A 27,769-nucleotide genomic window follows, 5' to 3' on the forward strand; every position below is an offset into this window, starting at 1 on the left:
GAAAGGATGCAGAGAAATTAGAACTCTCTTACTTTGCTAGTAGGAATGTAAAATGGACTAGCCACTCTGGAGAATATGTTGTAGTTTCCTCCAAATTTAAACATATAGTTACCATATGACCCAATTAAGCAGAGAGAGGGGGGTGGGGGAGAGAGAGAGAGAGAAAGGGAAAAGAGAAAAGAGAAAAAAGAAAAAGAAAAAGAATAAAAAAGGAAGGAAGGAAAATACCTCTTAAGTTTGCATTTTCCTTTCCTTTGTAGGATCTGTTCTTCTCTTTACCTCAACTCTCATTTCATAGCTTAATTCTTAATTCTTTGGAATATAATCTATTATTTAAAACTCACTCTTGTTTTAAGTGGTAAATATTTTTCCAAAATACACCTTTCTCTTATCAAGATTGATATTCATCTCTTATGCTAATGTTGTGATGTCTTATTTGTTTGCTTCTTTTAATGTACCTGAATGAGAGTAAAACTTAGAATATTGGCCCTAAAACAATATAAATAAATTCTGTAATACTTTCAATGTGTTTATAGTCACTGTTAGAATCATCTTCTTAAACTCTGAGCTGGAAGCATGGGTTTGTAAATTTATTCCATAAATGTAATCCTGATGCAAGCTGAGGAAAATACAGAGAATAATGAGACTTTAATCAGGGCCAATAAGAAAGTTTTGACTCCATATATATTTGTTATAAGTTTGCTAGAATCATGGCACTAGAGAGAAATAGCTCCCCAAACCTCATTTTAAAATTCATGTCCACCATAACATGTCCTTCAACATTGGAGAAGAAATGTTCATCCAATCACTGTCAAATGATTCTGAACCTAAAGGTTTAATTGTATTTAAATAGACCAAGATCACACAGGAATGTGTGTAATAATTTACACTAAATTCATTACATTGGTACTAACTGGGATTTCTTGTATTCCTGAGGTTCCTTTTTTGGCTTTTGTTGAGAGACTCTATAAATAAAACCATAAATATTTCAGTTGAAAACAATTTAAAAAATTAAGTATGGATGATGTTTACCATTTAATTTAATGTTTATCATTAAATGAAGAAAAACTAAGCTTGGAAGTTGACTTCTGTCTCTGACTAGATTAATGTTTCTGTATTGTTAGATTTTAAAGATAAAAGGGGAAATCTCTTCAATCTGTCACAGTCTCAAGCATTCGGTAATCTAGATTATGGCTTTTTGTGATTTACAACCTACGATACAATGGATGCAAACACCAGGGTCAATACTCAACTGTCCACCTGGACTGGAATATTTAACTCAGGTATGATAATGTGTTTCTTAATTTAGCTGATGGATAATACTATGAATTTAGATGGATTAAAAATATAATTTGTGTTATTAGAAAATATTTTCACTATAGACTAAAATACTATACCTGTTAACATTAAGAATTCTACATTTTATTTAATTTTAATTTTTGATTGAGATAGTAAATTCACAAGTTAAATACAGTAACCCCTCAGTATCCACTGGAGGACTGGTTTCAGGACTAGCCCAGAAGATACCAAAACTGGAGGTGCCCAAGTCCCGGAGTCGGCCCTTCAGATCTGCAGTTGTGAACCGCAGGCTCAACCGACTGCAGATCATGAACACGGCACATCGTCAGAGGCTGGCTGAGTGTGCGGATGCAGACACAGGGATATGGAGTGCTGACTGTAAATTTACTCAAAAAAATGCATTTATAAGTAGACCTGAGCAGTTCAAACCCATGTTGTTCAAGGGCCAACTACAATGTAACATTGTTATTTACAAATGGGTTTTATGGGAAACCCATTTAAAAATAAATACCTACTTTTTAAAATAGGAAATTGGATTCTGAGAATGTAAGTAAAAATGACTTCAAGACTCTTCAGTTTATCTAACTGATTAGGTATTAGACGCCTGGTACGCAAATATGAACACTAATATTAGGAAAACATCTCCATTCTCTAGCAAATTTAATGACACTGAATTGCTATTTTGTTTATGCTATCAATTCTGATTTAATTTTCCTGTAGTGCTATCTCTGAATAACTAATTAACTTTGATATTTCACATTACAATTCTTTGGCCACATCTTATTTTTTAATTCTTTAAAAATGAAAAGGTATGCATGTTCCTTCTTAAAAAGATTTTTTACATTTTCAGTGCTTAATTATAAACTATAAACTAATATTAACATAAATCTAACAAGACATTTTTGAATGTGGGTAAAAACTACATTAAAATTTTTACTTCAAATTACAGTATAGATATTTCTCTCTCAATTTCAAAGATATCTTTAATAAAAGTCTTTAAAATTTTTTCTGAACCAAAATACTGAATACATAAACAACAGGGCAAAGAGAATACACATTATAGACTATCTAAGATTTTTTCATTTCCTTTTTCTATAGTACAAATGTTAAAATGTCACACTTAGACTGGTATAATGTATGATATTTGACAGAAAAAAATAAGAGATGTTGATAATGAATCAATTACTGTAAATAACCTAATTGTAAGTATTAATGTATATTTGTATTATTATGTGCTTTAAATTTAGTTTGATTACTTCATACCACCTATGTTTATTTTCTGCTGTAATAGGTTAATCAGTTACTAGTGTGTCAGCGTTTTGATCTGCTGGAAGGTATGTACCAAATGCACTGATATGTTAATTCTCAAATATGTAACTTGTTTTGCTGTAGTTCAGCCAACCCCTATTAATTAAAGCACTTCTTATGTCTAAGGAAAACTAAACTTTGAAATATGAAGAGAATAAATAGAAGGTCTTTAGATGATGAAAAGGTGAATGTGATAGTAGTCTTCTCATGAGACAAGAGAAAGATATGGCTCCAGATTACACCTGAAAATTCTGGTCTGTGTTTTAAGTCTTGCTAAGCAGTAGGTCTGTTTCCTGAAAGAGTCTGCCTATCCTGAATTCCTCAAATACTGGTATTTCAGAGAAGCAATGATTCCAGATTTCTCTGGAATTCTGCTAGTAGAAGCAGAATGCAGGTAAATTTCTGGGCAGCCCAATTCCTAATTCCACTCCTTAGTCTGAGAAATTAAACTGCCCTTTAGAATTCAACTGTTTTCGTTTATTTCCTCCACTTAGTACAAATATTTATTTCATTTAGATGAAGCTGCAGTACATGTAAATAAAATGAAATTGACTGTCATTAAAAAAATAGTATCACCATCGACGACCTTTCTTACTGACATTAGAGAATCTAAGACTAAAATAGGCATTCATGGTTTTGTTTAATTAATAAAAGCATTCCAATTTAGACATATTATAAATGAGTGCTTTGGGAGAATTTTTCTTGCTAGCTTACACTAAATGCTTTATTTTATGAAAGACCATTTATTCCAGAATTCCCACTGAGTACCTATAATGAACAAGCCATTTTGAAAGTATCAAAGAAGAGTCTGACCTGGCCTTGCCCTGAAGGGCTTGCCCTAAAATGTGAGAGTGGCTGTACTTAAATAAAATACACGGTATGAAGTAATAAAAGTCATGAGAGAGGTAGGAACCAATTGTGGGGACTCACAGGACATAAACAGTCACAGTAACTTGCAATTTCAATTATGATAAAAATAGCAAAAACATTTAGAAAAATCTAACCAGCTATATTACAGGGAACTAGTTCTGCAAACTAGTGGTGCTCAGAGCATGGTCACTGGGCCAGCACCACCAACATCATATGGAACGTATTAGAGCTATCAAATTCCCAGGCTTTATCACAGACCCCCTAAATCACAGAATCCAGAGGCGGGGCTCAGCAGTCTGTGCTTTCTCAAGCCATCCAGGTGGTTCTGATGAAGGCTCAAATTTGTGAACTGCTGCTCTAAATGACACTTTCACATGATTTAACACTGGGCAGTTATTTAAAAGACTGAGACAGCTCTACAGAATTGTCAGGAATATCTCCAAGGTATATTGCTAACTGTTAAAAGCAATTACAAAGTTAGTGCATATAGTAGCATGTGTGTGTGTGTGTGTGTGTAAAATACATTTAGGTTTTGCATATGTTTGAGATATCTCTAGAAGGATGCATATGAAATTGGAGAAAGAAGAAGAAATAAAATAGGCCTGGGAGGAAGAATTATTTTTAATTTTATACTCTCCTTTGCATTTTAAAATTTGTGCCATATATATGTAATTCTTAATCATAAAAGAAATTAAATCTAAAAGGCAGCCAGAAATTTTTTCATAAATCTTGAATCATGATTTAACTTTGAATGTTAAATCAGAATGAATACCTATCAAATATGCTGGTACAATAAGAAAACATATGTTTATATGCCCAAAAACCATTAAAAAGTGAGGAAATTCTATAACTAATTCTGTGACTAAATTCTGTTTCAAAGGTTAACAGTAAAACATAATGTTATATGCATATCAGAGCAACATATGTATATCAAAAGTAAACATATACTCACTAAAGTACATTTGAAATTAAGAAAACTTAGGAGGAAAAAATCATCCATATGTAACTGGTAAGTTTCTTCTGAAGGCTTTTAAAAATATTTCTTTGATGAGGTCTTTAAAATAATGTTTAATCACTGTCCATCTAATTTTTTATATTTATCCACTTAATTTTTTTTTTTATCCTGAAACCCAACATTTTAAATAGCTACACAATAATCCTCAAGAGAGGATACTACACATTGCCTTCTGTTTCTGGATATTTACTTTTCTTCTGTTTTATTTTTTCTTTTCTAAGTAGTGCAGTAGTTAATGTTTGGTGCAGAAAGCACTTTTTAAAAAAATTAGGATTGTTTTATTTGCATAATCACAGAAGTAAAGTTATTAGGACAAAAGTTAATACTTCCATTTGCCTGCAAAAGAGGTGAATTTGAATCTGTCTTATGTGGTTAATATTTGAGACTGCTATCTCTGTTAATTTAGCATAGGTAAAATATTTTTTATTGGTTTCTATTAGACAGACTGAAAACCCAAGAAAGTCATTTTCACATCCTGTAGGAAGGAAAAGATGAAGAGGAGTAAAATTTAAAATAACTCAAAACATAATGGTAACAGGTTAATTTCTCTGAAATTCAAAATGACACAAAAAAGCTATGCATGGAATTTTAGCAGTAAAAAGAACCAAAGAGTAGCTAGCATCACTTCTATTTTTCTGTGTGAGAAAATACGGATACTAATGAAGAACCACTTAAAGCCAAGTGGTTTCTTACATAACTTACTCATCTTATTCACATTTGAACATAATTTGATATGCAATTTATACAAGTCCCTTTGGCATTAATAAATCACCATATTGTTTCATTCTTTAGTCCTTAGCCATTTTGAAACTAACAAAACATATGATGTCATGGACAATCAAGGACAGAGAATTTACTTTGCAGAAGAGAAAAGTAACTGTTTCCTCAGACACTTCTGTGGACCTTCAAGGCCTTTTACCATGACAATTTATGATAACAGAGGCTGTGATGTCATCACTATGCATAAAGCTCTAAGATGGAGCTGTTGCTGGAGTAACTGCTGCCTACAAAAGGTCAGTACATATTATTTCTACCATGTGATTTAGAGTGTATTTGAGTTCCTTCAGAAAAGCATCAACCCTGGGCAGTATGCTAAAATTAAAACATTAGGTTTGGCTACAAAGGATTGTCCGGAATGAAGTATGTCAGAGAGAGAATCATATATTCATACCTCATACCTGCAGGATAAAAATCATGCATATAACTGTAAATATTTTTAAGGCAATGAAAGTCACAAGAAATTGAGAGTTTTAAAACTTTTTTACTCTAAAATATTATTGTGATTTTTATTTGCATTTCCCTGCATACGCTTGTTAGATATTGAATATCTTTTATGTAGTGTTTAAATCTGTTGCACATTTTTAAATGAACCTATTTGTCCTGTTAAGTTATAAGAATTTTTAGATAGTCTGAATATAAGCCCTTATATATAAAAGTGGAAGGAAGGAAAGGAAGGGCAGGGAGGAAAGGAAAGGAAGGGAAGGCAGGAGGGGAAGGGAGGAAGGGAAGGAAAGGAAGAAAAAGAGCAAGCTAGCTAACAGAAGTATATTCAGGGAAACAATGTCTCTCAAACCCTCATCTCCTGAGTCTGCTGCTGTATTCTTCTTCAGAGGCAATTGCTATTATGAGTTAGGTATTCTTCCAGAAATATTCTATGAATATTTATGTAACAGATGTATATTTGTGCTATATGTGTGCTATATATGTGTGTGTGGGGGTGTGTTTTAAACACAAATGGTGAACATTCTTCTACAATTTTTTAACACATAACATGGCTTGTAGATTGTATAAGTATGAACAGAGTTTCCTCATTCTCATAAATGGCTGCATAATAACCCATTGTATGGATGATATACCATAATTTATTCAACCAGTCTCTATCGGTTCTGATGAACTGGGCTTCAAATCACAATGAACATAAAGAATTTTAACGAATTCACATTTTAGATAATAAATAGTTTTTGGTGTAACTGGAGTTTTTAAGGCATATCTCTTGGGCATGGAAATCTTAAAAAGTGATCCGCATAAGCCCCCAGAGAATAGTTTATTAATTACTATTCTAACTGCCCTCTTTTTTTTAAACATTCTTTTAATAACTTTGTTTCTAATTACAAAAGTAATGCATATTCAGTGTTAAGACCCTTGGAAAACAGAACAACACGGAAAAAAAGTGCTGTGTGTCTGGCCACCATCTGGAGACAGCCACTGCTAACAATTCGGCATAGGCCCTTTCTTTGCACATGTACCCACTAATATATATGCATACACACTTACATTTTTTAAACATTTTTTATTGATTTATAATCATTTTATAATGTATTAAATTCCAGTGTAGAGCACAATTTTTCAGTTATACATGAACATATATATATTCATTGTCACCTTTTTTCCTCTGTGAGCTACCATAAGATCTTGTATATATTTCTCTGTGCTATACAGTATAATCTTGTTTATCTATTCTACAATTTTGAAATCCCAGTCTATCTCTTCCCACCCCCTGCCCCCTTGGCAACTACAAGTTTGTATTCTATGTCTATGAGTCTGTTTCTGTTTTGTATTTATGCTTTTTTTTTTTTTTTTTTTTTTTTAGATTCCACATATGAGCGATCTCATATGGTATTTTTCTTTCTCTTTCTGGCTTACTTCACTTAGAATGACATTCTCCAGGTGCATCCATGTTGCTGCAAATGGCATTATGTTGTCGGGTTTTATGGCTGAGTAGTATTCCATTGTATAAGTATACCACCTCTTCTTTATCCAGTCATCCATTGATGGACATTTAGGCTGTCTCCATGTCTTGGCTATTGTAAATAGTGCTGCTATGAACATTGGGGTGCAGGTGTCATCCTGAAGTAGGGTTCCTTCTGGATATATGCCCAGGAGCGGGATTCCTCAGTCATATGATAAGTCTATTCCTAGTCTTTTGAGGAATCTCCATACTGTTTTCCACAGTGGGTGCACCAAACTGCATTCCCACCAGCAGTGTAGGAGGGTTCCCCTTTCTCCACAGCCTCTCTAGAATTTGTCATTTATGGATTTTTGAATGATGGCCATTCTGACTGGTGTGAGATGATACCTCATTGTAGTTTTGATTTGCATTTCTCTGATAATTAGTGATATTGAGCATTTTTTCATGTGCCTTTTGATCATTTGTATTTCTTCCTTGGAGAATTGCTTGTTTAGGTCTTTTGCCCATTTTTGGATTGGGTTGTTTGGTTGTTTCTTATTAAGTCATATGAGCTGCTTATATATTCTGGAGATCAAGCCTTTGTGGTTTCATTTGCAAAAATTTTCTCCCATTCCGTAGGTTGTCTTTTTGTTTTACTTATGATTTCCTTTGCTGTGCAGAAGCTTGTAAGTTTCATTGGGTCCCATTTGTTGATTCTTGCTTTTATTTCTATAGCTTGAGTAGACCGTTCTAGGAGAACATTTTTGATATGTATTTCAGATAATGTTTTGCCTATATTTTCTTCTAGGAGGTTTATTGTATCTTGTCTTATGTTTAAGTCTTTGATCCATTTTGAGTTGATTTTTGTGTATGGTGTAAGGGAGTGTTCTTGCCTTCTTTTACAAATGGAAAAATTAATTTCAGAGAGGTAAGTGACTTATCCACATTTCATGTTGTTGGTGAGCAGCGGCAACAGATCTCAATTCAGGGGTTTCAACATCTAAATCCTGGGTTTCAGACTTCCAGTCAATTCCCAAATACAGGGCACGCCTTAAAGTCAGAAAGTTCTGTTCACATATACAAAAAGTTAAAAGGTCACAACATTGTAAAATGATTATAAATCAATAAAAAATGTTTAAAAAAAGTTAAAAGGTAGCATGTAAGTAAATACAGTGTAACTTACAAATCAAACTTACCTTATTTGATCAATGTTCTATTTTTCAATATTTTATAGCTAAAAGTTGAGGCTCCTCCAGGAGAAATAATTGGATATGTTTATCAATACTATCACCCATTTTTGCCAATGTTTAAAATAAAAAATGAAAAAAAGGAGGATGTAATGAAAATCAGAGGGCCATGTGTGCTTTCTAGCTGTCTCAAAGAACAAAATTTTAATGTGAGTAATTCATTATGTTTTAAGATTATCATGTTCAAATTAGTTAATAGCTTGATAATTTTCTAGTAAAATAATTAATAAATGTGATTAAAAGAAAACAAAAACATTATCATGTTATTGCTAGAACTATTTGCCTATTTTTAATTGAATATCTAATTCATAGTTTCTTTTCTTAAACTCTACAGTTTGTGCAGCTTGTAAGGCACCTTTATAAGCTATATTTTAAGTATACAGTTATCAGGGGGAGGATATAGCTCAGTGGTAGAGTGTGTGCTTAGCATGCATGAGGTCCTGGGTTCAATCCCCAGTACCTCAATCAATCAATTAATCAACCTAATTACCTCCCTCCCCTCCAGAAAAGGTTTTTATAAAGTGTTAACTATATAGTTATCAAACAACAAGTTTTGTATTTAATATTTCGTAGAATATTGAAACAGAAAATTAAGCATTATTGCAATGGACAATGACAATTCAGCATTAATTATAGATAATACATTAATGCTAATTTTTATAAAATTCTAAAACTGGTATGATACAATTTCATTACATTTTTATATGCTTACTGATTTATTTCTCAGATTATGTCCAAAATTCAGATAATAATTTTGAAAGTGAACTACTAAATATACTGAATACAGTTAATAAAGCTAGATAGTCCAGTACACTTGGTTAAATCTGGAGATTCCTAAACAACAGAGAATACTGTCTTGGTTTAATAAAATATTCAATTTGAAAAAAAGTACTGCCTTTCAGTATTCATCAAGGACATGTTTGCTTGTTTTAATATCTTTAATATCTAGTCAGGAATTTGGACACAACCTAGGTAAAATACTACCTGCTTTTTTTTTTCCTCCTCTAGAGTATGTCAATTCAGTTTAGTGATACTAATTCTGATTAGCATTTGCACGTACTGATTAAGTAAAACATACTCTAATAATAACAATAGTAAGTTTAGCTTAGAAAAATTTAACAAAGTGCGCACACAGGACTCTTCTCTATTTCAAGTTGGAAACCAATGCAACAGAGTAGTCTATGCATAGAATTCTGGAAGCCAAAGCTACCTTGGCTCATTTTTTAATAACATCATTGGTTTATATCTCACATTGTAATACAATAAATTCTATTTTATTCTAGTATTTTGAGAACTTTCTCTAAGGTATATAAAATACTTCCTATTTCTTCTAATTTCGAAGCAAAGCCATTTTAGAGCTGGCACTTGTGGGTAATCTCCAAGAGCGAGGAGCAAGAAAGGGAGGCAAATGGTTCTGTGAGAAAGTCATCTTGTGCATGAATGTGGACAAACCTTTTAATACTTTTGGCTATGAAAAAGAGGGCAGAAGCCAAGGACTTCCTAGTAATAGGACAGGACCACAGCGAGGCAAATAAAACATTGATCTCAGGTACAAAATTTAAAGGGGTATCAAAAACCTAGTAATTAAGATAAATGACATGTTTTAAACATCAAAATTAATGCAAAACAATCTGTTATAAACAAATACCAAAAATTTTAGTTAAGACCAAAACTCACTAAGCACTTGTATGACTTGTCTCCCTGCCTTACAATAATCCTGATCCTGGCTGGATGGGGGCACAGGGTGAACAGGAAGGTATCTTCATGAAAGGTATGTCCTTAGCATATTTTGATTTTAAAAGAAAGAAGCCAAATTGGAGGAAAAGTGTGGAGAAACGGCAGAAATTGAAAATCTGATGAACACTGTCTCTTATTTGGTATGAGACCCAAGGCTGTATGGAACTGGCCTTGAACAGGCATAGAGATGTCCCATTCATCATACCATGAAGGAAGCAGGGGGTGTTGGTACAGATACAACAACTTTCTAGGCTGGTGTCTAGGGTTTTCGTAAGTTTCTGTCCAGCTGCCTCGATTTTTTCTTCAATGTAAAATATAAGCTGTTTGCCAAGAATAAGGGGGAATGATGTGTTCAGAGTTGTGAAAAAACTGGGGAAGTTTTGACATAGTTATATAAAACTTTTCCATAGTTTTCTTTCCCCAAATTCCTTAACATTACTTACAAGGCTATGGAAGACCTAGCCCTGTAAACCTCTCTCTTCTCACTCATTTTCTATCACTACCCTCCTCACTCATTTCACTTCCTAATTCAGAGCATTTTCACATGTAGTTGACTTTCTCTAGGAGGCTCTCACTTTTCCTAGTTCTCTGTCACTAATTTCTATTGATCCGCCAAGTCTCAGTTTAAATGGTACTTTGCCTAAGAGGCTTTCTCTAAAACTATCCCCCGGATTCTTTCAGTCTGCCTATCATCTCCCTATTATGCTGCATCATAGCACCCTACCTTTTCATCTGGCATTCACTACCAGACAAGTAGTAGGATTTATCACAGATTTATTGTTATGTTCGCATGAGTATCTCCAATGTTGAGAAATGAATATTTTGTATGAGAAGTGATGCCCTGAGGAGTCTAGATAAGTGCAGGAGAAAAGCGGATGAGGAAAAGATAGAGCAATTCAGAAAATTAGTATCTCTTAGAAAAGAGTTAACTAGCTGAACAGCTAGTGGTTTTCATTTTGCAATTAAATCAATTCTCCAAATTATATGTATTAACATAATTGTATATATAATGTGCATTATATATAAAGATTATATATTATATGTGTATGTATACAAACACATACATAAAATCAGTTGTATATAATCAATTTGAAAATCTCTTTTTATATAGAAATTGTCTGTAGATGTTTTTATAGGCTATTATGTGTCCATATTGCTTATTCTTTTTATTGTAGGGTACAACCATAGTTATATTACAGCTTGCTTGATTATTACTCATATAGGTCATATTTAATTACTAAAACTGATATAGGAATACCTATTCTTTTTATTTCAGAGATTTTATCTAAGACTATATATATATTTTTTATTTTAGTTATTGTCCCTGGATGAAGAAATAGTAATTGGTAAGATTTCAAAACAGTGGGCTGGATTTATGAGGGAACTATTCACCAATGCTGACAAATTTGGGATCCAGTTTCCATTTGATCTTGATGTTAAAGTAAAAGCACTGATGCTTGGAGCAAGTTTCCTCGTTGTGAGTCTATTTTTATTCTATTTAGCTGAACATTAACTTTCTGAGATTTTAACTACACCTTTGCCAATATTTCTCCTCAAATCATCAATTGCAATCTGTGCTTTTGGTCTAATCTTCAGTCCCCAAATCACTTCATGGACTAGTGTTCACACTGCAAAGGAAATAAAAACTAGAATGTCTTGGAAACGTGATTGTTAAAGTTAAAATCCTTTGCCTTAATGAGAAACAAGACTAAGTCACTGAAAATAGGGGGATAATGGCTCATTCAATGTAATTTATTGTTATTTCCAATAATTTAAAACTTCATTTTAAAAGTACCATTATTTTGCATTTTAATTCAAAAGTAATGCATTGTTATTTGGAAACCATAGATATGTAGAAATATTTTAAAAAATGTCACTTGATTATAATTGGATCTTAGGGGCACAATGAACATAAGCAACTACCTTCATTCTCCAAATGTAATGAAATGACAGAAAACAGCAAGAGAGGTATGCAGGGCTGAGTCATGTAGTATTAAGAAAATTTGAAGAAAGAGAAACATACACAGAGTAGATAGCAGATCAAATGAAAGTGAGAAAAAGAATAGTGAACTGAGAGATATAGTTGAAGAAATTATTCATAATGCACTACAGAGATAAGGAAATACAAAAGTGAGGAGTTCCAAATAATTAAGATAGGATAGAGAATAAATAATCACTAAAAAGTTTCCAGAACAAAGAAACGTGAATCCAGAAATTCATAAAGGACAATCCTATGTAATTTTATTAAAAATTAACATCTACATAAACCAGAGTGAAAAAGCAGAACAACAAAGAAAAATAACCCAAAAGAATCAATAAATCTCCCACAAGGAATTAGACTGACAACTGACTTCTCAACAGAGTGGAAACCAGAGAAAGTAGAATATCTTCAAAGTATTGATTAAAAAAAAAATCTTAACTCTCAAATTCTATTTTCTTCAAAAGTACAAATCTCAAGGATAAAACAAAAATACATAAATTAGTTTTTTTAAAAACACAGAGTTTTACACACACAGATCATTTCTAAAGGAGATAATTCAGGAAGAAGGAACACAATCTGAGAAGGATCATCTGAAGTTCAATAATACTCATGAGCAAATAAAATGCTAACCATACTTGTGAATGTAAACATGCTTTTAAAAATAATGTCAGAAGTGGTTCAAGATAGTGGCATAAGAACAGCCTGAACTCATCTCCTACCATGGGCATACCAAATCTACCGCTACATAGGGAATAATTCCCTCTGAGAAAAACCTGACAACTAGCTAAACAGCTCTTCAACAGTATACGGTAAGGATCACGTCAAGATGGGTTGGAAAGGCAGAGATGTATTCTCACCCAAAAACCCACACTTGGTGCAGTGACCCACAACCAGGAGAAATCTCACAAATATGGAGCTTCTCCCCAAGAAGAAAGGGGTTCATGCCTCCCTTCAGGCATCCCAGCCCTTGAGACCTGCAATGGAGAGACAGACTAGCCTGCAAAACATCTGGGCTTGGAAGCCAACAGGACTTATGTCCAGGAGACTCAAAGTGCTGTAGGGAACAAAGTCTTAAAGGACTCATAGACAGACTCACCCTAGGACGGCAAACAGCAGTTTGAAAAACATCTAAACTAAATGATATTAGCTAGTAAAGAAGATTCACTAGCTAATCTAAAAACAACTGCTAAAGGGGCAGGGGCCTGTTGGGACTCTGATGATGAAGACACTGGTGTGCACCATTTTTATGCTCTCATTCTATCTTGTAACAGCCAGCACAGATGGTGCCACTTTTGCATTCTTGTTACCTTGCTAGTTCTGTGGTTGTACACTGCCTGCAGCCTTGCTAAAGCCAGCAGGCATGCCCTGGCCCCAAGCTCACCTGCAGCCCTGGCAAAGCCAACAGGTGTGTACAGTCCACAATGGAGATACCTCTTCATCACCTGGCTCTGGTAGCCAAGAGTGCTTGTTTCTGAGCCCCATGGGACTGAAACAATCAGAGAGTTCTTAAAAGGCTACCACCCCCCAGACCATGGTATAGACAGCAGACTGAAACACAGCTCCAGTCTTTCTGTGAAAAAGGCCTATTTACTGGTCCCAGAGCCTCAGCTTGAGGGGTAGGCTTCAAGTTTGTCACACAGCTAGAGGCTATAAAGCTGACCCCAGGGAATATAGGTAGGGAGATGCCATTTTTGCATTCTCTCTTGGCCTAGCTTCAGCTTTCTGGTATCTACCAGGAAGGAGCTTATACACTCATCTAGGGTGTGAATTTCTTCAAACGTCACTAAGAGGATTCCTCCAAATTACTTGATCTGGAGTCCAACTGGGTTTATGACAGCAATCCCACAGGACTATATATATTTGTATACCTTAGAAGCTGCTGCCTGAGAGTCTGGCTCCCAGTGAGCCTGAAACTAGGTACTGACTGAGATCCTTCCTTCTGCACAGTGACATGTCTTGTAACAGCCTCAACAACTAGGACCTATGAAGACTAAATGTGGGTGCTTAGACAATCACAAAGGTTTGAGAGATAACCAAGAGCTAAGGAAAGGTCAAAGGACATGGTTCATCTCCTGTAGAAGGCCATTTCTTCAGGATTGGGAGAGGTAGCTCCTTTGCCTAACACAGAAACAAACATAGAGAGTCAAGCAAAATGAAGAAACATGCAATAAATGAAAGAATAAGGGAAGACACCAAAAAAAAAAAACAAACCCACTTCAAATAAGAGCAACACAAAGAGATCCACACCAAGATACATTATAATTAAGATGTCAAAAGTTAAAGAGAGAATCAAAAGCAGCAAGAGAAATATAACCTGTTACATACAAGGGAACCCCCATGAGGCTATCAGCAAATTTTTCAATAGAAATTTTGTCAGCCAGAAGAAAGTGGCATGTTATACTCAAAGTGCTGAAAGGAAACGTTCCAACCAAGAATATTCTACCAGGCAAGATTATCATTAAGAACAGAAGGAGAGAGAGAGCTTTCCAGATCAGCAAAGACTGTAATAGATACTCAGATATAATTTAAAAAGGAATTTAGTGATAATACTAAAGAAAGTCATCAAAACACAAGGTAAGGGAACAAGAGAAAAAGAGAAGAACTATAAAACAGCCAGAAAACAATGAACAAAAATGCCAGTAAATACATGCCTATCAAAAATGACTTTAAATGCAAATGGACTAAAGTCTCCAATCAAAAGACATAGAATGGCTGAATGAATGAAAACAAGAACCATCTATGTGCTGCCTACAAGACAGTCTCTATAGATGTAAGGACACACAGACTGAACGTGAAGAGATGAAAAATATGTTTCATATAAATGGAAACCAAAAGAAAGCTGGGATAGCTATATCAGACAAAATAAATTTTAAAATAAACACTGTAATATAGACAAAGATGGGAATTACACAACAATAAAGAGTCAATCCAACAAGAAGATGTAACGTTTGTAAATATTAATGCACTCAACAAAGGGGAACCTAAATATATAAAGCTAATATTAATAGACCAAAAGGGAGAAATTGACAGCAGTACAATAGGAATACATTAATACCTCACTTACATCAATGAATAGATCATCCAAACAAAATCAATAAGGAAGGATCAGCTTTAAATGACACATTAAACTTGATGGATTTAATACATAGAACATTCCATCCAAAAGCAGCAGAATACCCTTCTTCTTAAGAGCACATGGAACATTCTCTGGGCTAGATCACATGTTAGGCCATAATACAAGCCTCAATAAATCAAAAGATTGAAATTGTATCAAGCATCTTTCTGACCACAATGATTTAATACTAGAAATTAATTACGAGAAAAATGAAAAAATCACAAATATGTGGAGCTCAAATAACATATTATGTAACAACCAATGGGTCAACCATAAAATCAAAGAGAAACCAGAAAATACCTTGAGACAAATCAAAATGGAAATACAACATGCCAAGATCTATGATATGCAGCAAAACTGGTTCTAAGAGGGAAGTTCATATCAAAACAAGCCTACTTCAAAAAATAAAAGTCTCAAACAATCTAACTTTATACCTAATAGAAATAGAAAAAGAACAAACAAAGCCAAAGGTTAGTAGAGGGAAAGAATTAATAAGATCAGAGCAATAACAAATGAAATATAGACTAATAAGACAATGGAAAAGATCAATGAAACTAAGAGCTGTTTCTTCAAAAAGATAAGTAAAATCGACAAATTTTACCTAGACTTATCAAGAAAAAAGAAGGATCAAATAAATAAAGTCAGAAATAAATCAGAAGCTACAACAGATACCAAAAAATACAAAGGATTATGAGAGACTACTATGAACAATTATATGCCAACACATTGGACAACCTAGAAGAAATGACCAAATTCCCAGAAACATACACTCTTCCGAGACAAATTCATGAAGAAACATAAAATTTGAATAGACCGATTACTAGTAAGGATATTAAACCAGTAATGAAAAACCTCCAAACAAACAAAAGTCTAGGATCGGATAGCTTCACTGGTGAATTCTACCAAACATTTAAAGAAGCTTTAATACCTATTCTCACACTATTCCAAAAAATTGAAGGAGAGAGAATGCTTCCAAACTCATTTTTATAAGGCCAGCATTACCCTGATACCAAAACCAAACAGTAACACTACAATAAAATAAAATTACAGGTCAACATCCCTGATGAACACAGGTACAAATATCCTCAACAGAAAATGAGCACATTGAGTTTAACAATACATTAAGAGGATAATAAACCATGACCAAATGGAATTAATTCCAGGGATGCAAGGAATTATAACATCTGCAAATCTACCCACATGAGACACATTAACAAAATGAAATATAAAAGCATATAATCATCTCAATAGAGGTAGAAAGGCTTTTGACAAAATTCAACATCCACTTATGTTAAAAACACTCAACAAAATAGAGGGAACACACATCAACATAATAAAGGCCGTATATGACAAGCCCACAGCTAACATCATAGTCAATGGCAAAAAGCTGAAAGCTTTTCCTCTAAGATTAGGAACAAGACAAGGATGCTTACTCTCCTGACTTTCATTCAACAGAGTATTGGAAGACCTTGCTAGAGCAATTAAATGATAAAAAAGAAATAAAACGTATTCAAGTTAGAAAGGGAGGAATAAAACTGTCATTATCTGCAGACAACACAATTTTATACATAGAAAACTTTAAGAACTCTACCAAAAAACTGTTAGAACTAATAAGCTAAATCAGTAAAGGTACAGGTATAAAATTTATATACAAAAAGCTGTTGTGTTTTTATACACAAATAATGAACTATCAGAGACAAAAGTTAAGAAAGGACTCTCATTTAAAATGGACTCAAAAAGAATAATATAACTAAGAATAAATTTACCAAGGAAGTGAAAGACCTGTACACTGAAAACTATAAGATATTCATGAACAAAGCTAAAGAAGATACAAATAAATGGAAAGATATTATGTACTCATGAATTGGAAGAATTAATATTGTTAAAATGTCCATATTTCCCGAAGAAATCTACACATTCAAAGCAATCCCTATCAAAATTCCTAAGACATTTTTCACAGAAATCAAACAATCCTAAAATTTTTATGGAACCAAAACAGATCCTGAAAACCAAAGCAATCTTGAGAAAGAAGAACAAAGATAGAGGCATCATGCCCCTTGATTTCAAACTATATTAAAAAGCCACAGTAATCAAAACAGTATGTATGATACTGACATAAAAAAGCAGCCTAAATGTCCATCAACAGATGACTAAATAAAGAAGATGTGGTATATTTATATGATAGAATACTATTCAGCCACAAAAACCGACAACATAACGCTATTTGCAGCAACATGGATGTTCCTGGAGAATGTCATTCTGAGTGAAGTGAACCAGAGAGAGAAAGAAAAATACCATGTGAGATCGCTCATATGAGGAATCTAAAAAAAAAAAAAAAAAAAACATAAATACAAAACAGAAACAGACTCATAGACATAGAGTACAAGCTTGGGATTGCTGGGGGGACAGGGGGTGGGAAGGGACAGACTGGGATTTTAAAATGCAGAATAGATAAACAAGATTGTACTGTATAGCACAGGGAAATATATGCAGGATCTTGTGGTAGCTCACAGCGAAAAAAATGTGACAATGAATATATGTATGTTCATGTATAACTGAAAAATTGTGCTCTACTCTGGAATTTGACACAACATTGAAAAATGACTATAAGTCAATAAAAAATGTTAAAAACAACAACAACAACAACAACAAACAAACAAAGAAAAACAGCCCCTTCAATAAGTGAAACAGGACAGAGACCCCCAAAATAAGCCCATGCATATATAGTCAATTAATTTATGATGAAGGAGCCAAGAATATACAATGGGGAAAGGACAGTCTCTTCAATAAATGGTGTTAAGGAAACTGGACAGCCACATGCAAAAGAATAAAATTAGGCTACTATCATAGATCATGCACAAAAATTAACTCAAAATATTTTAAAGACTTGAATATAAGACCTGAAACCATAAAAGTCCTGGATGAAAACATAGGTGATAAGCTCCTTGACATTGGTCTTGGTGAGGATTTTTGGATATGACTCCTAAGGAAAAGACATAAAAGGCAAAAACAAACAAGTGGGACTATATCAAACTAAAAATCAAGGTTACCATCAACAAAATGAAAAGGCAACCAACTGAATGGGAGAAGATATTTATAAATTATACATCCAGTAAGGGGTTAATATCCAAAATATAACTGTAACTCATACACTCCATAGTTAAAAAATGAACATTCTGATTTAAAAATGGGAAGTGGATCTGAATAGACATTTTCCCTAATAAGACATATAGATGGCCAACAGGCACATGAAAAGGTACTCAACATCACTAATCATCAGCAGAATGCAAATCAAAACCTTGATGAGATATCACCTCACATTGGTTAGAATGACTATTATCAAAAACACAAGAAATAAGAAGTGTTGGCAAGGATATGGAGAAAAGTGAACCTTGTGCACTGCTTGTGTAAACGGGTGCAGCCTCTATGTAATTCAGTACAGAGCTTCTCAAAAAATTAAAAATATAACATCCATATGATCCAGTAATTCACTTCCAGGTATTTCCCTTAGAAAATAAAAAATTTAACTTGAAAATACTGCACCCTCAAAGTAGACAACTTATGGAAATAATCTATTGTCCATCAATGGATAAGTGAAAAAGAAAGATGTGTTGTGTACACACACACACACACACACACACACACACACACACACACGGGAATACTACTCAGCCATAAAAAAGTACGAAATCTTGTCTTTTGTCACAATGTATGAATTTTGCCAAATGCAACAACATGGATGGACCTCCAGGGTTTTATAGTTAGTGAAATCTGTCAGACTGAGAAAGACAAATACCATATGATTTCACTGATATGTGGAATCTAAAAGACAAAACAAACAAAACTAAATTAAACTACTAGATACAGAGAAAAGATTGGAGGATGGGCAAAATGGGTTAAGGGTCAAGATGTACAAACTTCGAGTTATAAAATAAATAAGTCATGGGATGTAATGTACAGCATGGTTACTATAGTCAATAACATTGTATATTTGAAAGGTTCTAAGATAGTAAATATTAAAAGTTCTCATTATAAGAAAAAAAAATTGTAACTTTGTATGATGACAGATGACAACTAGACTTATTGTAATGGTCATTTTGCAGTGTATACAAATATTGACTCATTATGTTGTATATCTGAAACTAACATAATGTTATATGTCAATTATACCTCAATTAAAAATAATAATAGCTGTAGGCCCCCGCCTGAAGGCTCTAGAGAATAAGCCATGGGCTGAACTGATAAACTGTGAGAAATGTCACGTAGCTGGCTGGGTAAGAGATGGTCTATTTAATGTATCCAGTATGGACGGCTGGATAGCCAATGACGGGTAAGATCCTCAGAGGAGGACAACCTAAGACAGGCACAGCCGGCTGGGTAAGAGATGGCCTACTTAATGAAGTTTCATGACAAACTTTAAAACAATCTGTCCTTGATCATGTAATAACCTGTGCTTACTGCAGAAGCCTGGGAACCTGGAGCCTGGGAACCTAAATAGCTTAAAATTATTAACATTGTTATAACTTAGATGATATGTGAGGCACCATGCATGTTCTATATAAATCCTTTTCTAAGAATCAATAAACAGAGAACTGCTTCGCTTCTCTCCTCACGGTGTTCGTGTGTACATGATATCGCGCCACTGACAACAGCAAATGTCTAATTTGTGAGGTCAAAAAGAAGCAAAGCTAAAATAATAGGGAAAAAATTATATAAATTGTGAGAAAATGATCAGAATTACAATGTTGTAATGTCCTTGTATTGTTCAGGAGGTGAGTTAAGTTAAATATGAATGTTAGTTTTATGGACAACCAATAAAACAATGAAATAGACTGTACCTCAAACTAGTAGAGAGAAAAATGAGAATAAAACACAAGCAAGCAAGCAAACATATAAAAAATCCATTTGAGGGAAAAAGAAAGAGAAAAAAGCATAGAGAAAATGGGGCAAACAGAAATAGGAATTAAAATGGTAGAAATAAATCTACCTATTCAGTTATATTAAGATGTCAATTAAATATATTCTATACAATATTTTATAATTACCACAATAAATATAAATGGTCAAAGCTTGCAAGTAAAATGATACATATCGCTCAATTTGATTTTTAAATTATCTGTAGGCTCTGTATAGGAGACAAATTACTATAATGACAAAAAAATGAAAGAAGAAAATATGGGGAAAATTAACAGAAAAATACTAACCACAAATAAGCTAATAAAGCTAACTTATTACCAGGTAAAAAAGTAGACTTTAAGACAAAAAACACTGTTAGGGACAGAGGCAGAGAGGGTAACTACATAATGATAAAAGTTCTATTCAAAAGAAGATACAATAATCCTAGGCTCCTGTGCACCTAATATAAACCTCAATATAGAGAAAATGGTATGTGGTTAGTGACAAACTCATCATTATAGTGGGTGCATACTTTTCAATTTTTACTTGATGCAGAAGACAGAACCTTAGTAAAGTTATTTAAATTTGAACAACAAAATGAACAAGCTTGATGTAAAACTTTGTATCAAGCAAGTAGACAGTATACATTGTTCTCAAACTTTTTTTTAACACCAATTTTTCTCCTATTGGGCCAAGAAACAAGTCTCATGGAATTGGTGTCATCTGGACCATGATATCTGAGCTAGTAATACTAAATCAGAAGTTGATAAAGAAACATTTTAAAATACTTTGTACATATGTAAATATGTAAATAACTCAGGGATAAAAAGTAATGTGTAATGAAATTTTAAAAATATATCAGATTGTATAATAACTAGCATATGACATGTTAAAAATTTTGGATATAACTAAAAATGTTAAAGAGAAATGTATAGCTGTAAAAACTTATTGAAGAAAAGAAGAAAAGTGAAAATTAATGAACCTAGTACCTATCTCCAAAAAGTTAGTAAAAGAACAGAACAAACCCAAAGGAAGCATAAGGAAAGAAATACTGAATTATTGATCAAAGATAAATGAACAAACAGATCCACACCTGGTCTCTGGATGAAAAAGAACTTTCAAAGCAAGTAAATCATACAGTAACGGATTGCTAAATTAGAAATATTTTAAACTTCTGTACCTCAAAACAGATCATACCATTAAATATTCAAAAGCAAATAATAGAGTAAAATATGTTTCAAATATGACCAAGAATTAATATCCTTATATTAATAAATGTTTACTTAAATGAGAAAAAAATATCAAATTCCAAATGGAAATGGACAAAGAATATGAAAAACTAATTTATACAGCCATTAAAGAAGGAATACAAATAACCAATAACCATATTAACAACATTTCAAAAACATGAAGAAAAAAAACAATAAAATATCCCTTTTCACTTTTATTTCCCCGAATGATGAACTGAATGCTGATGAAGTTTTAAGGATTCAAACACTCATGAGCTACAGGTGCAATTTTGGGAGAACAAATGGAAAACATCTATCAAAAAAATTAATGTTTATATTTTCATATGCATTAGTTTCTTCCAAAAAACATCAGGAGATGCATACAAACAATTATGTGTATTCTAGTAAATAAAAATGTATATCCTATGTAGCAAACTTCACTCTAATAAATAAAAAAATTAAAACCTAAAATTTAAGGTATGAGATGTATTAAGCACATTAAGAGATATTTCTAAAACAGAATGCTAAAGACTCAAAATAAATGTTCATAAATGAACTTTAATGACATGAATATTCAGCATATACTATGCAGTGAATAAAAAAAAGCAGCATATAAGCATATTATAATACCAGTTGCGTATTTGGAAGTAATTTGAGCCAAAATATTAATGGCAGACCTTGGGAGAATTGAAATGGTAAATTTTCCCTTCTCTCTTCATAAATTTTTCTATTTTGAATGTATATGAATGAAAAAATAAAGAGAGAAAATGAGGTGGAATTAGTTGCTGTTCTCTAAGGACCATTATATTCAAATGTATTATTTTAGTGTATTTAAGAGTAGTCAATCAATCATTGTTAAGCCCTTAGAAGTTAGTTCCTAATAGTTCTGATCCTCAGAATTCTATTTTAATATGTTTTATAATCATGTTATTATAACACAGGACCCAAAAAGCACTCTCATGTCTAAGGTCTGTACCCGTTTCTATTATTAAGCCTATCTAATGACATTTATTTTTCATTTTCATCCTAGGACTACATGTATTTTGAACTTTGGTCATAAGAATCATCCTGAAAGATTATGCCAGAGATTACTGGCAATAAAGTTCGCCACACCTCAGCAAGATTAAACAACTTTCACTTAGAGTATCTAAATAAAGTTTTGTTTCACTAAAACTATTTGTATGATTTTTTTCTGCATAATAAACCAACCCAAAATTTAGGAACTTAAAATGATGATTGTATCTAGTCTAGGATTCTGCTGTATAGTTCTCCTGGTCAAGACCTGGCTCACTCATGCACGTGCAGTCAATTAACAGATTGGCTGGGGACTGTCTCATCCCAGATGGCCTCATTCAGAAGTCTGGCTGTTGTCTGAGGCAACAGAGGCAACAGGCCACATAGCTTTCATCATCTAGGGAGCTATCCAAAGCTTTTACACATGATGACTATATTACAGAGGCAGCAAGGAAGCATGCTCAAATGTTCACGCTCACTTCAAGCCTCTGTTTCTGTTATATTTACTAATGTCCCATTCATTAGCCAAAGCAAGTCAAATAGCCAAGTCCAGATTGGAGGAGTGGAAAAATAGACTCAATTTCTTTATGGAATTTGCTGCAAAATATTGTGTGTGTGTTTTTCTTTAATCCCCTGCAATCTATCATTGTAGACCCTCTGGTTACAATTATTTCATTCTCTCCACATGCAAAGTATCCTCAACCCTCTCAGAACTTCCAAAACTCTCTTTCAACTATGGCATCAGGTTCAAGCCCAGTATCACGTGATCTGCATCTTCTGTGAATGCAAGTGAAGATACTGCATGCAGCTCCTCTTGATTCAGAGACTTTAAAACTAAAAAGAGACACTCAACTCTAGTAAGCCAAGGTCAAAACAACCACAATAAACAAATACTATCTTCATAGCAGTCACTGGTCAATAGCAATTTGAGAATTGAGAAGGGGACCTGTTGCCAGTTCCCCTTATTCTGGTAACAGAGAATATTCTGCCCTCTGGTAGTGGCTCTCTAGTCCCTTGTTCTCTGTGGCTGTGCCCCCTGGGATTTGGACTCTTGCCTTCTCAGTTATTTTTTTCCCTTTCTAAATGAAATGGCCATGTTTTTAACTGAGTAGCTTTTGCAGTCTTCTTCCTACCTACTGAAAGTTGGAGACAGAAGTCTCTTTCCATTTTAAACTATCTCAATCTCTCTTAGTCTATGCTAGCCCAACTCTCTCAAAACCTATGTGGCTTTCGATGTATCAGAGTTAGCCCACTCTATTAAAAAAAGCCACAGCCAGTCTTCCTTTCAGGACAGGACTTACTCATAGCTAGCCTCGTTTCTCTACAGGATAGCTGGGTTCTAAAAGCAGCCAGAGAGCACAAGCACTTTTCAAGTCACTACTTACATCAAATTTGTTAATGTCCCATTGGCTAACTCAAGTCACATGGCTAAATGCACATTTAAAGGACGTTTAAAGAAATCCCACTTCTTGATGGGAGGCACTGTGAAATATTGTGAACATTTTTTTTCACAATCCATCACATGATTTAACAGGTGATTTTTCTTGATTTGTGTTTGTCCTAGACTGAATATTTGTGTCCCTCACAATTGAAGTTTTGAAACCTAATCTCCAATGTGACAGTATTTGGAGGTGGGCCTTTGGAAGGTGATTCGCTCATGAGAATGGAGCCTACATGAATCGAATTGGTGCCCATGTAAAAGGGGTCCCAGAGAACTTCCTTGCCCTCTCACCATGTGAAGTTATAGCAAGCAGACAGCTGACTATGAATCTGGAAGGTGACCCTCACTTAATCTGCCAGAATCATGATCTTGGACCTCCCAGCCTTCAAAACTATGAGAAAAAAAGTTCTGTTATTTGTAAGCCACTCAGTCTATGGTGTTCTGTTACAGCAGGCCAAACTGACTAAGTCAGTGTTACCTATGAAATAGTTTTTAATATATGATTTTATTTTCCAATTCTATCTCATTGTATAACTGTCTGGTAATTATTTATGATGATTCTTAGATACGGTAGGTTTCAATGAGAGATAAGGTTCAAAGAACAGGTCACTCTACATCAGAACTATGCAGATCCTGTCCTAAGGGGAATAAAAGAGATAAAGACTCAGTGAAATATAGTAAAATGAGGCCTGAATACTTCCACACAAAGGCTATTCTTCCTTATTACAAGCGTCTGGATACAGCAGCCCTTGTCATTCAAAGATTCTCATTTCAAGTTCTAGGTAAATCCTGTCCTAATGGTAAGGATTTCCACCTGGGGAAGAAAATAGCAGGTTTTTGTTTGCAAAAACTCATGCTTGGAACAAGGATGACTTGGATCATTCCAGATAGATGAAATAAAAAATTTGAAGGTGTCAGAAATGGCCCATCTAAAGAGAGAGGTGTAGACTTGAGGCAGCTATTGCCAGGGGGTAAGGATCAGTCGCCTACTCCCATTCAGTGATCCAGAGGGAAATGGACCCACATGTATGCCTACAGATGTTTACTGGGTGCTTGGCCTGGGAGACTGACATAAAAAACCCTATACTCTGGCCTAGTCAGGAGGAAGTAGAAGCCCTTGCCTTCAAGAGGACCACAGGACCTTGGTCTATGATCTTCTCCTCAGTTTTCTATACTCTGTAACATTCCTTAGCAGTCTTTTATGACCTTTTAGTTGGAGGACAACACACACACATCCTCAAAAAAAAAAAAAACCATGAGAATGAATCTCTCACCACAATGGTGAGAAGAGACTTGGAATCAAATTAATTTAAAGAAGAAACGCCATGTGCAGCAACATGGATGCTCCTGGAGAATGTCATTCTAAGTGAAGTAAGCCAGAAAGAGAAAGAAAAATACCGTATGAGATCGCTCATATGTGGAATCTAAAAACAAAACAAAACAAAACAAAACAAAAAAACAAATAAAAACAAAAACAAACAAACAAAGCATAAATACAAAACAGAAACAGACTCATCGACATAGAATCCAAACTTGTGGTTGCCAAGGGGGCAGAGGGTGGGAAGGGATAGACGGGATTTCAAAATTGTAGAATACATAAACAAGATTATACTGTATAGCACAGGGAAATATACACAAGATCTTACGGTAGCTCACAGAGAAAAAAATGTGACAATGAATATATATATGTTCATGTATAACTGAAAAATTGTGCTCTACACTGGAATTTGACACAACATTGTAAAATGATTATAAATCAATAAAAAATGTTAAAAAAGAAAAAGAAGGAGAAAATACCACAATTTTTGCTCCTAAATTCTGTGGAGCAGTTTAATTTCCAAGTTATCTGTCTCATTCTTAATTCCTGCTATGAAACTTACCTGCCTACAATCCCTGGAAGACACATCTGCTTTTCTCTCTCCATCAGGTCTGACTGAATCAGCATTTGGCACCACTGGGGTAAGATACTCATCCCCTCTAAACTGCGTCTGTGGTAATAATAACTAATTAAAGCATTGCTTGGAACATGAAATTAGATCACTTTTATCACAGTGCATGGTGCATACTGAACATTTAGTGAATGTTAGTGTTATTATAGCCATATTTAATTGAATGTTCATAGTTCAAATATCCACATATCCACAATGAAACATTGGTAGAAGAGTTGCAGAAAGCTGCAGAAAGTTGGTCTATAATAGAGTTTTAGAGCAAAGTAACTGGAATTTCAAAATGTACTTCAAAACAAGATGCTATTATGCATAGAAATCATTACCTGTTAGTCTCACCAGCTACTTATGTGAATATGACACTCTATCAGCCTCTGAGTAAAGCAGATCATACTAGCCAATACTATCCAAGTCACTCACCAAAATAAATCACTGACCAATGGCTGCTGACATTTTGGAGAAATGCCAGTGCTCCCAGTTATTAATTTCTGGACATTCATTAAGATAGTGGGCCTCAAACTTTAACACACATCAAAATCATGTGCAGGGATTATTAAAACACAGATTGCTGCACCCCATCCTCAGTGTATCTGATTCAGCACCTCTTAGGTGGGGCCTGATAATCTGCATTTCTAATAAGCTCCCAGGTGAAGCTACTGCCACTGCTGATGGGGACCACACATTGAGAATCTTAGCACTAGACTAAATTATGAGATTTCAGCTGGAATTTCATGAGCTTCTGAAAGGCCCAAGTGGAAAAAAATTAAGGAGGCTTATTAAACATGTTAGAGGACCGCTGGAATCATCCAAATTACCCCATCTTCAAATGTCAAGGTTGGAGATATTTAGGTAGCTACTACAGAATGTATTGTCGATTTAATGAAATCATAAGAATTATGCCAGCTCGCAGGAGCTACCACTGGGAACTTCCCCAGCTCTACCAAGGACTTTGGTATTTATTGCCTTTGAAAGTGCATGTGGGACGTCAGCTTTGCTGGCTCTTTCTGCCCTTGAAGGACGGTCTTCTCAGAGCTGTATCAAACCATCCTGTAGGAATCAGCATTCCCAGTGCAACTAGCAATGCCTTTGGACCAACTGGCACTGCTCCACGTGCAAAGCCTGCAGGACAGTTATCAGTAGTCAAACAATTCTGGACAATTAGTATTCAAACTACTGGACGACTAGAGAAGTTTTGGGCTTAGATTAGTTTGGTTTGGTTTGGATTCCATAAGTCTGTAAGCCAAGTGTCCACTGAACGACTGTCCAAAGGTAATTCCTACTTCTAAGCAAAAGAGTCACCTTTGCTATGCAGCAGATCTTAGAAACACTGGTGGGAGAGCCTTGCTTTATTGGCTTCTACATGAGAAAACAAGTGCTAGGATCAATATGGCTACAACTGCACACACTTCTTGGGATATCGATGTAACCTGGAGGTAGCTGTCTAGAATTTAATTTTGCTACCACGTGAGGAATTGTAGATTATCACTTTATGACAATGTATGTGTCAGATACATGGGACGACTCCAATACCACCAATACTATCTTAAAACACCTGAAGTCATCAAAGTAGACCTTCCCTAATTTCCTGCTAATCCACCAACAAACTTACTTGAATTCACATTCGTACTTTCTTTTCTCCCCTTTTTGTCACAAAGGAAGAGGCACCTGCCTTTCCTTGCATCAAAAAGGCAACCAAACCACTGGTGCTCTGGATGCTTTCCTCCTCCCACGGCACCTTGTCCCATCAATGATCTCCTTTCTCCCCTTTATCTTCAATCTCTCTCCCTAGAGCAGAGTGATACCCCTTGAGTTAGTATCAACATAATCTGGCAGCTTTTCCAAAAGGCAAATTCATGGGCCCCACCTATCGACATCCCTAATCAGAAACTCTGGGGATGAGGCCCAGCAATCTGTGTTGTAACAAACTCAAGGTATGTTTAATCGTTACTCAAGTGGGAGAAGGGCCAGAACAGTGCAGTGGTTCTCAGACTTATCTACACACT

General features: G+C 34.5%; 1 protein-coding gene and 1 long non-coding RNA gene across 3 annotated transcripts in view; one reads left to right on the forward strand and one right to left on the reverse strand.

Annotated features, from left to right (window-relative positions):
* Positions 1 to 22,533, forward strand: part of LOC102513053 (phospholipid scramblase 1-like) — a 32,576-nt gene extending 10,043 nt beyond the window's left edge. Inside the window, exons 2-8 of the mRNA XM_006176524.2 lie at positions 1,125 to 1,283; positions 2,591 to 2,633; positions 5,285 to 5,505; positions 8,395 to 8,556; positions 11,460 to 11,621; positions 12,800 to 12,801; positions 22,396 to 22,533. Coding sequence (XP_006176586.1) covers positions 1,191 to 1,283; positions 2,591 to 2,633; positions 5,285 to 5,505; positions 8,395 to 8,556; positions 11,460 to 11,621; positions 12,800 to 12,801; positions 22,396 to 22,492 — 780 coding nt within the window. The 5' untranslated portion in view covers positions 1,125 to 1,190 and the 3' untranslated portion in view covers positions 22,493 to 22,533. The remainder of the gene's footprint in view (positions 1 to 1,124; positions 1,284 to 2,590; positions 2,634 to 5,284; positions 5,506 to 8,394; positions 8,557 to 11,459; positions 11,622 to 12,799; positions 12,802 to 22,395) is intronic.
* LOC106728644 overlaps positions 7,984 to 27,769 on the reverse strand; it is a 58,099-nt gene continuing 38,313 nt past the window's right edge. For both annotated transcript variants that reach the window (XR_004322554.1, XR_004322533.1), the window contains 2 exons: positions 25,701 to 25,808; positions 7,984 to 8,227 (listed from right to left, as the gene is read on the reverse strand). This is a non-coding gene — a long non-coding RNA (uncharacterized LOC106728644). The remainder of the gene's footprint in view (positions 8,228 to 25,700; positions 25,809 to 27,769) is intronic.

This window comes from Camelus ferus, chromosome 1 (genome assembly GCF_009834535.1).
Source record: "Camelus ferus isolate YT-003-E chromosome 1, BCGSAC_Cfer_1.0, whole genome shotgun sequence".
Lineage (NCBI taxonomy): Eukaryota > Metazoa > Chordata > Mammalia > Artiodactyla > Camelidae > Camelus > Camelus ferus.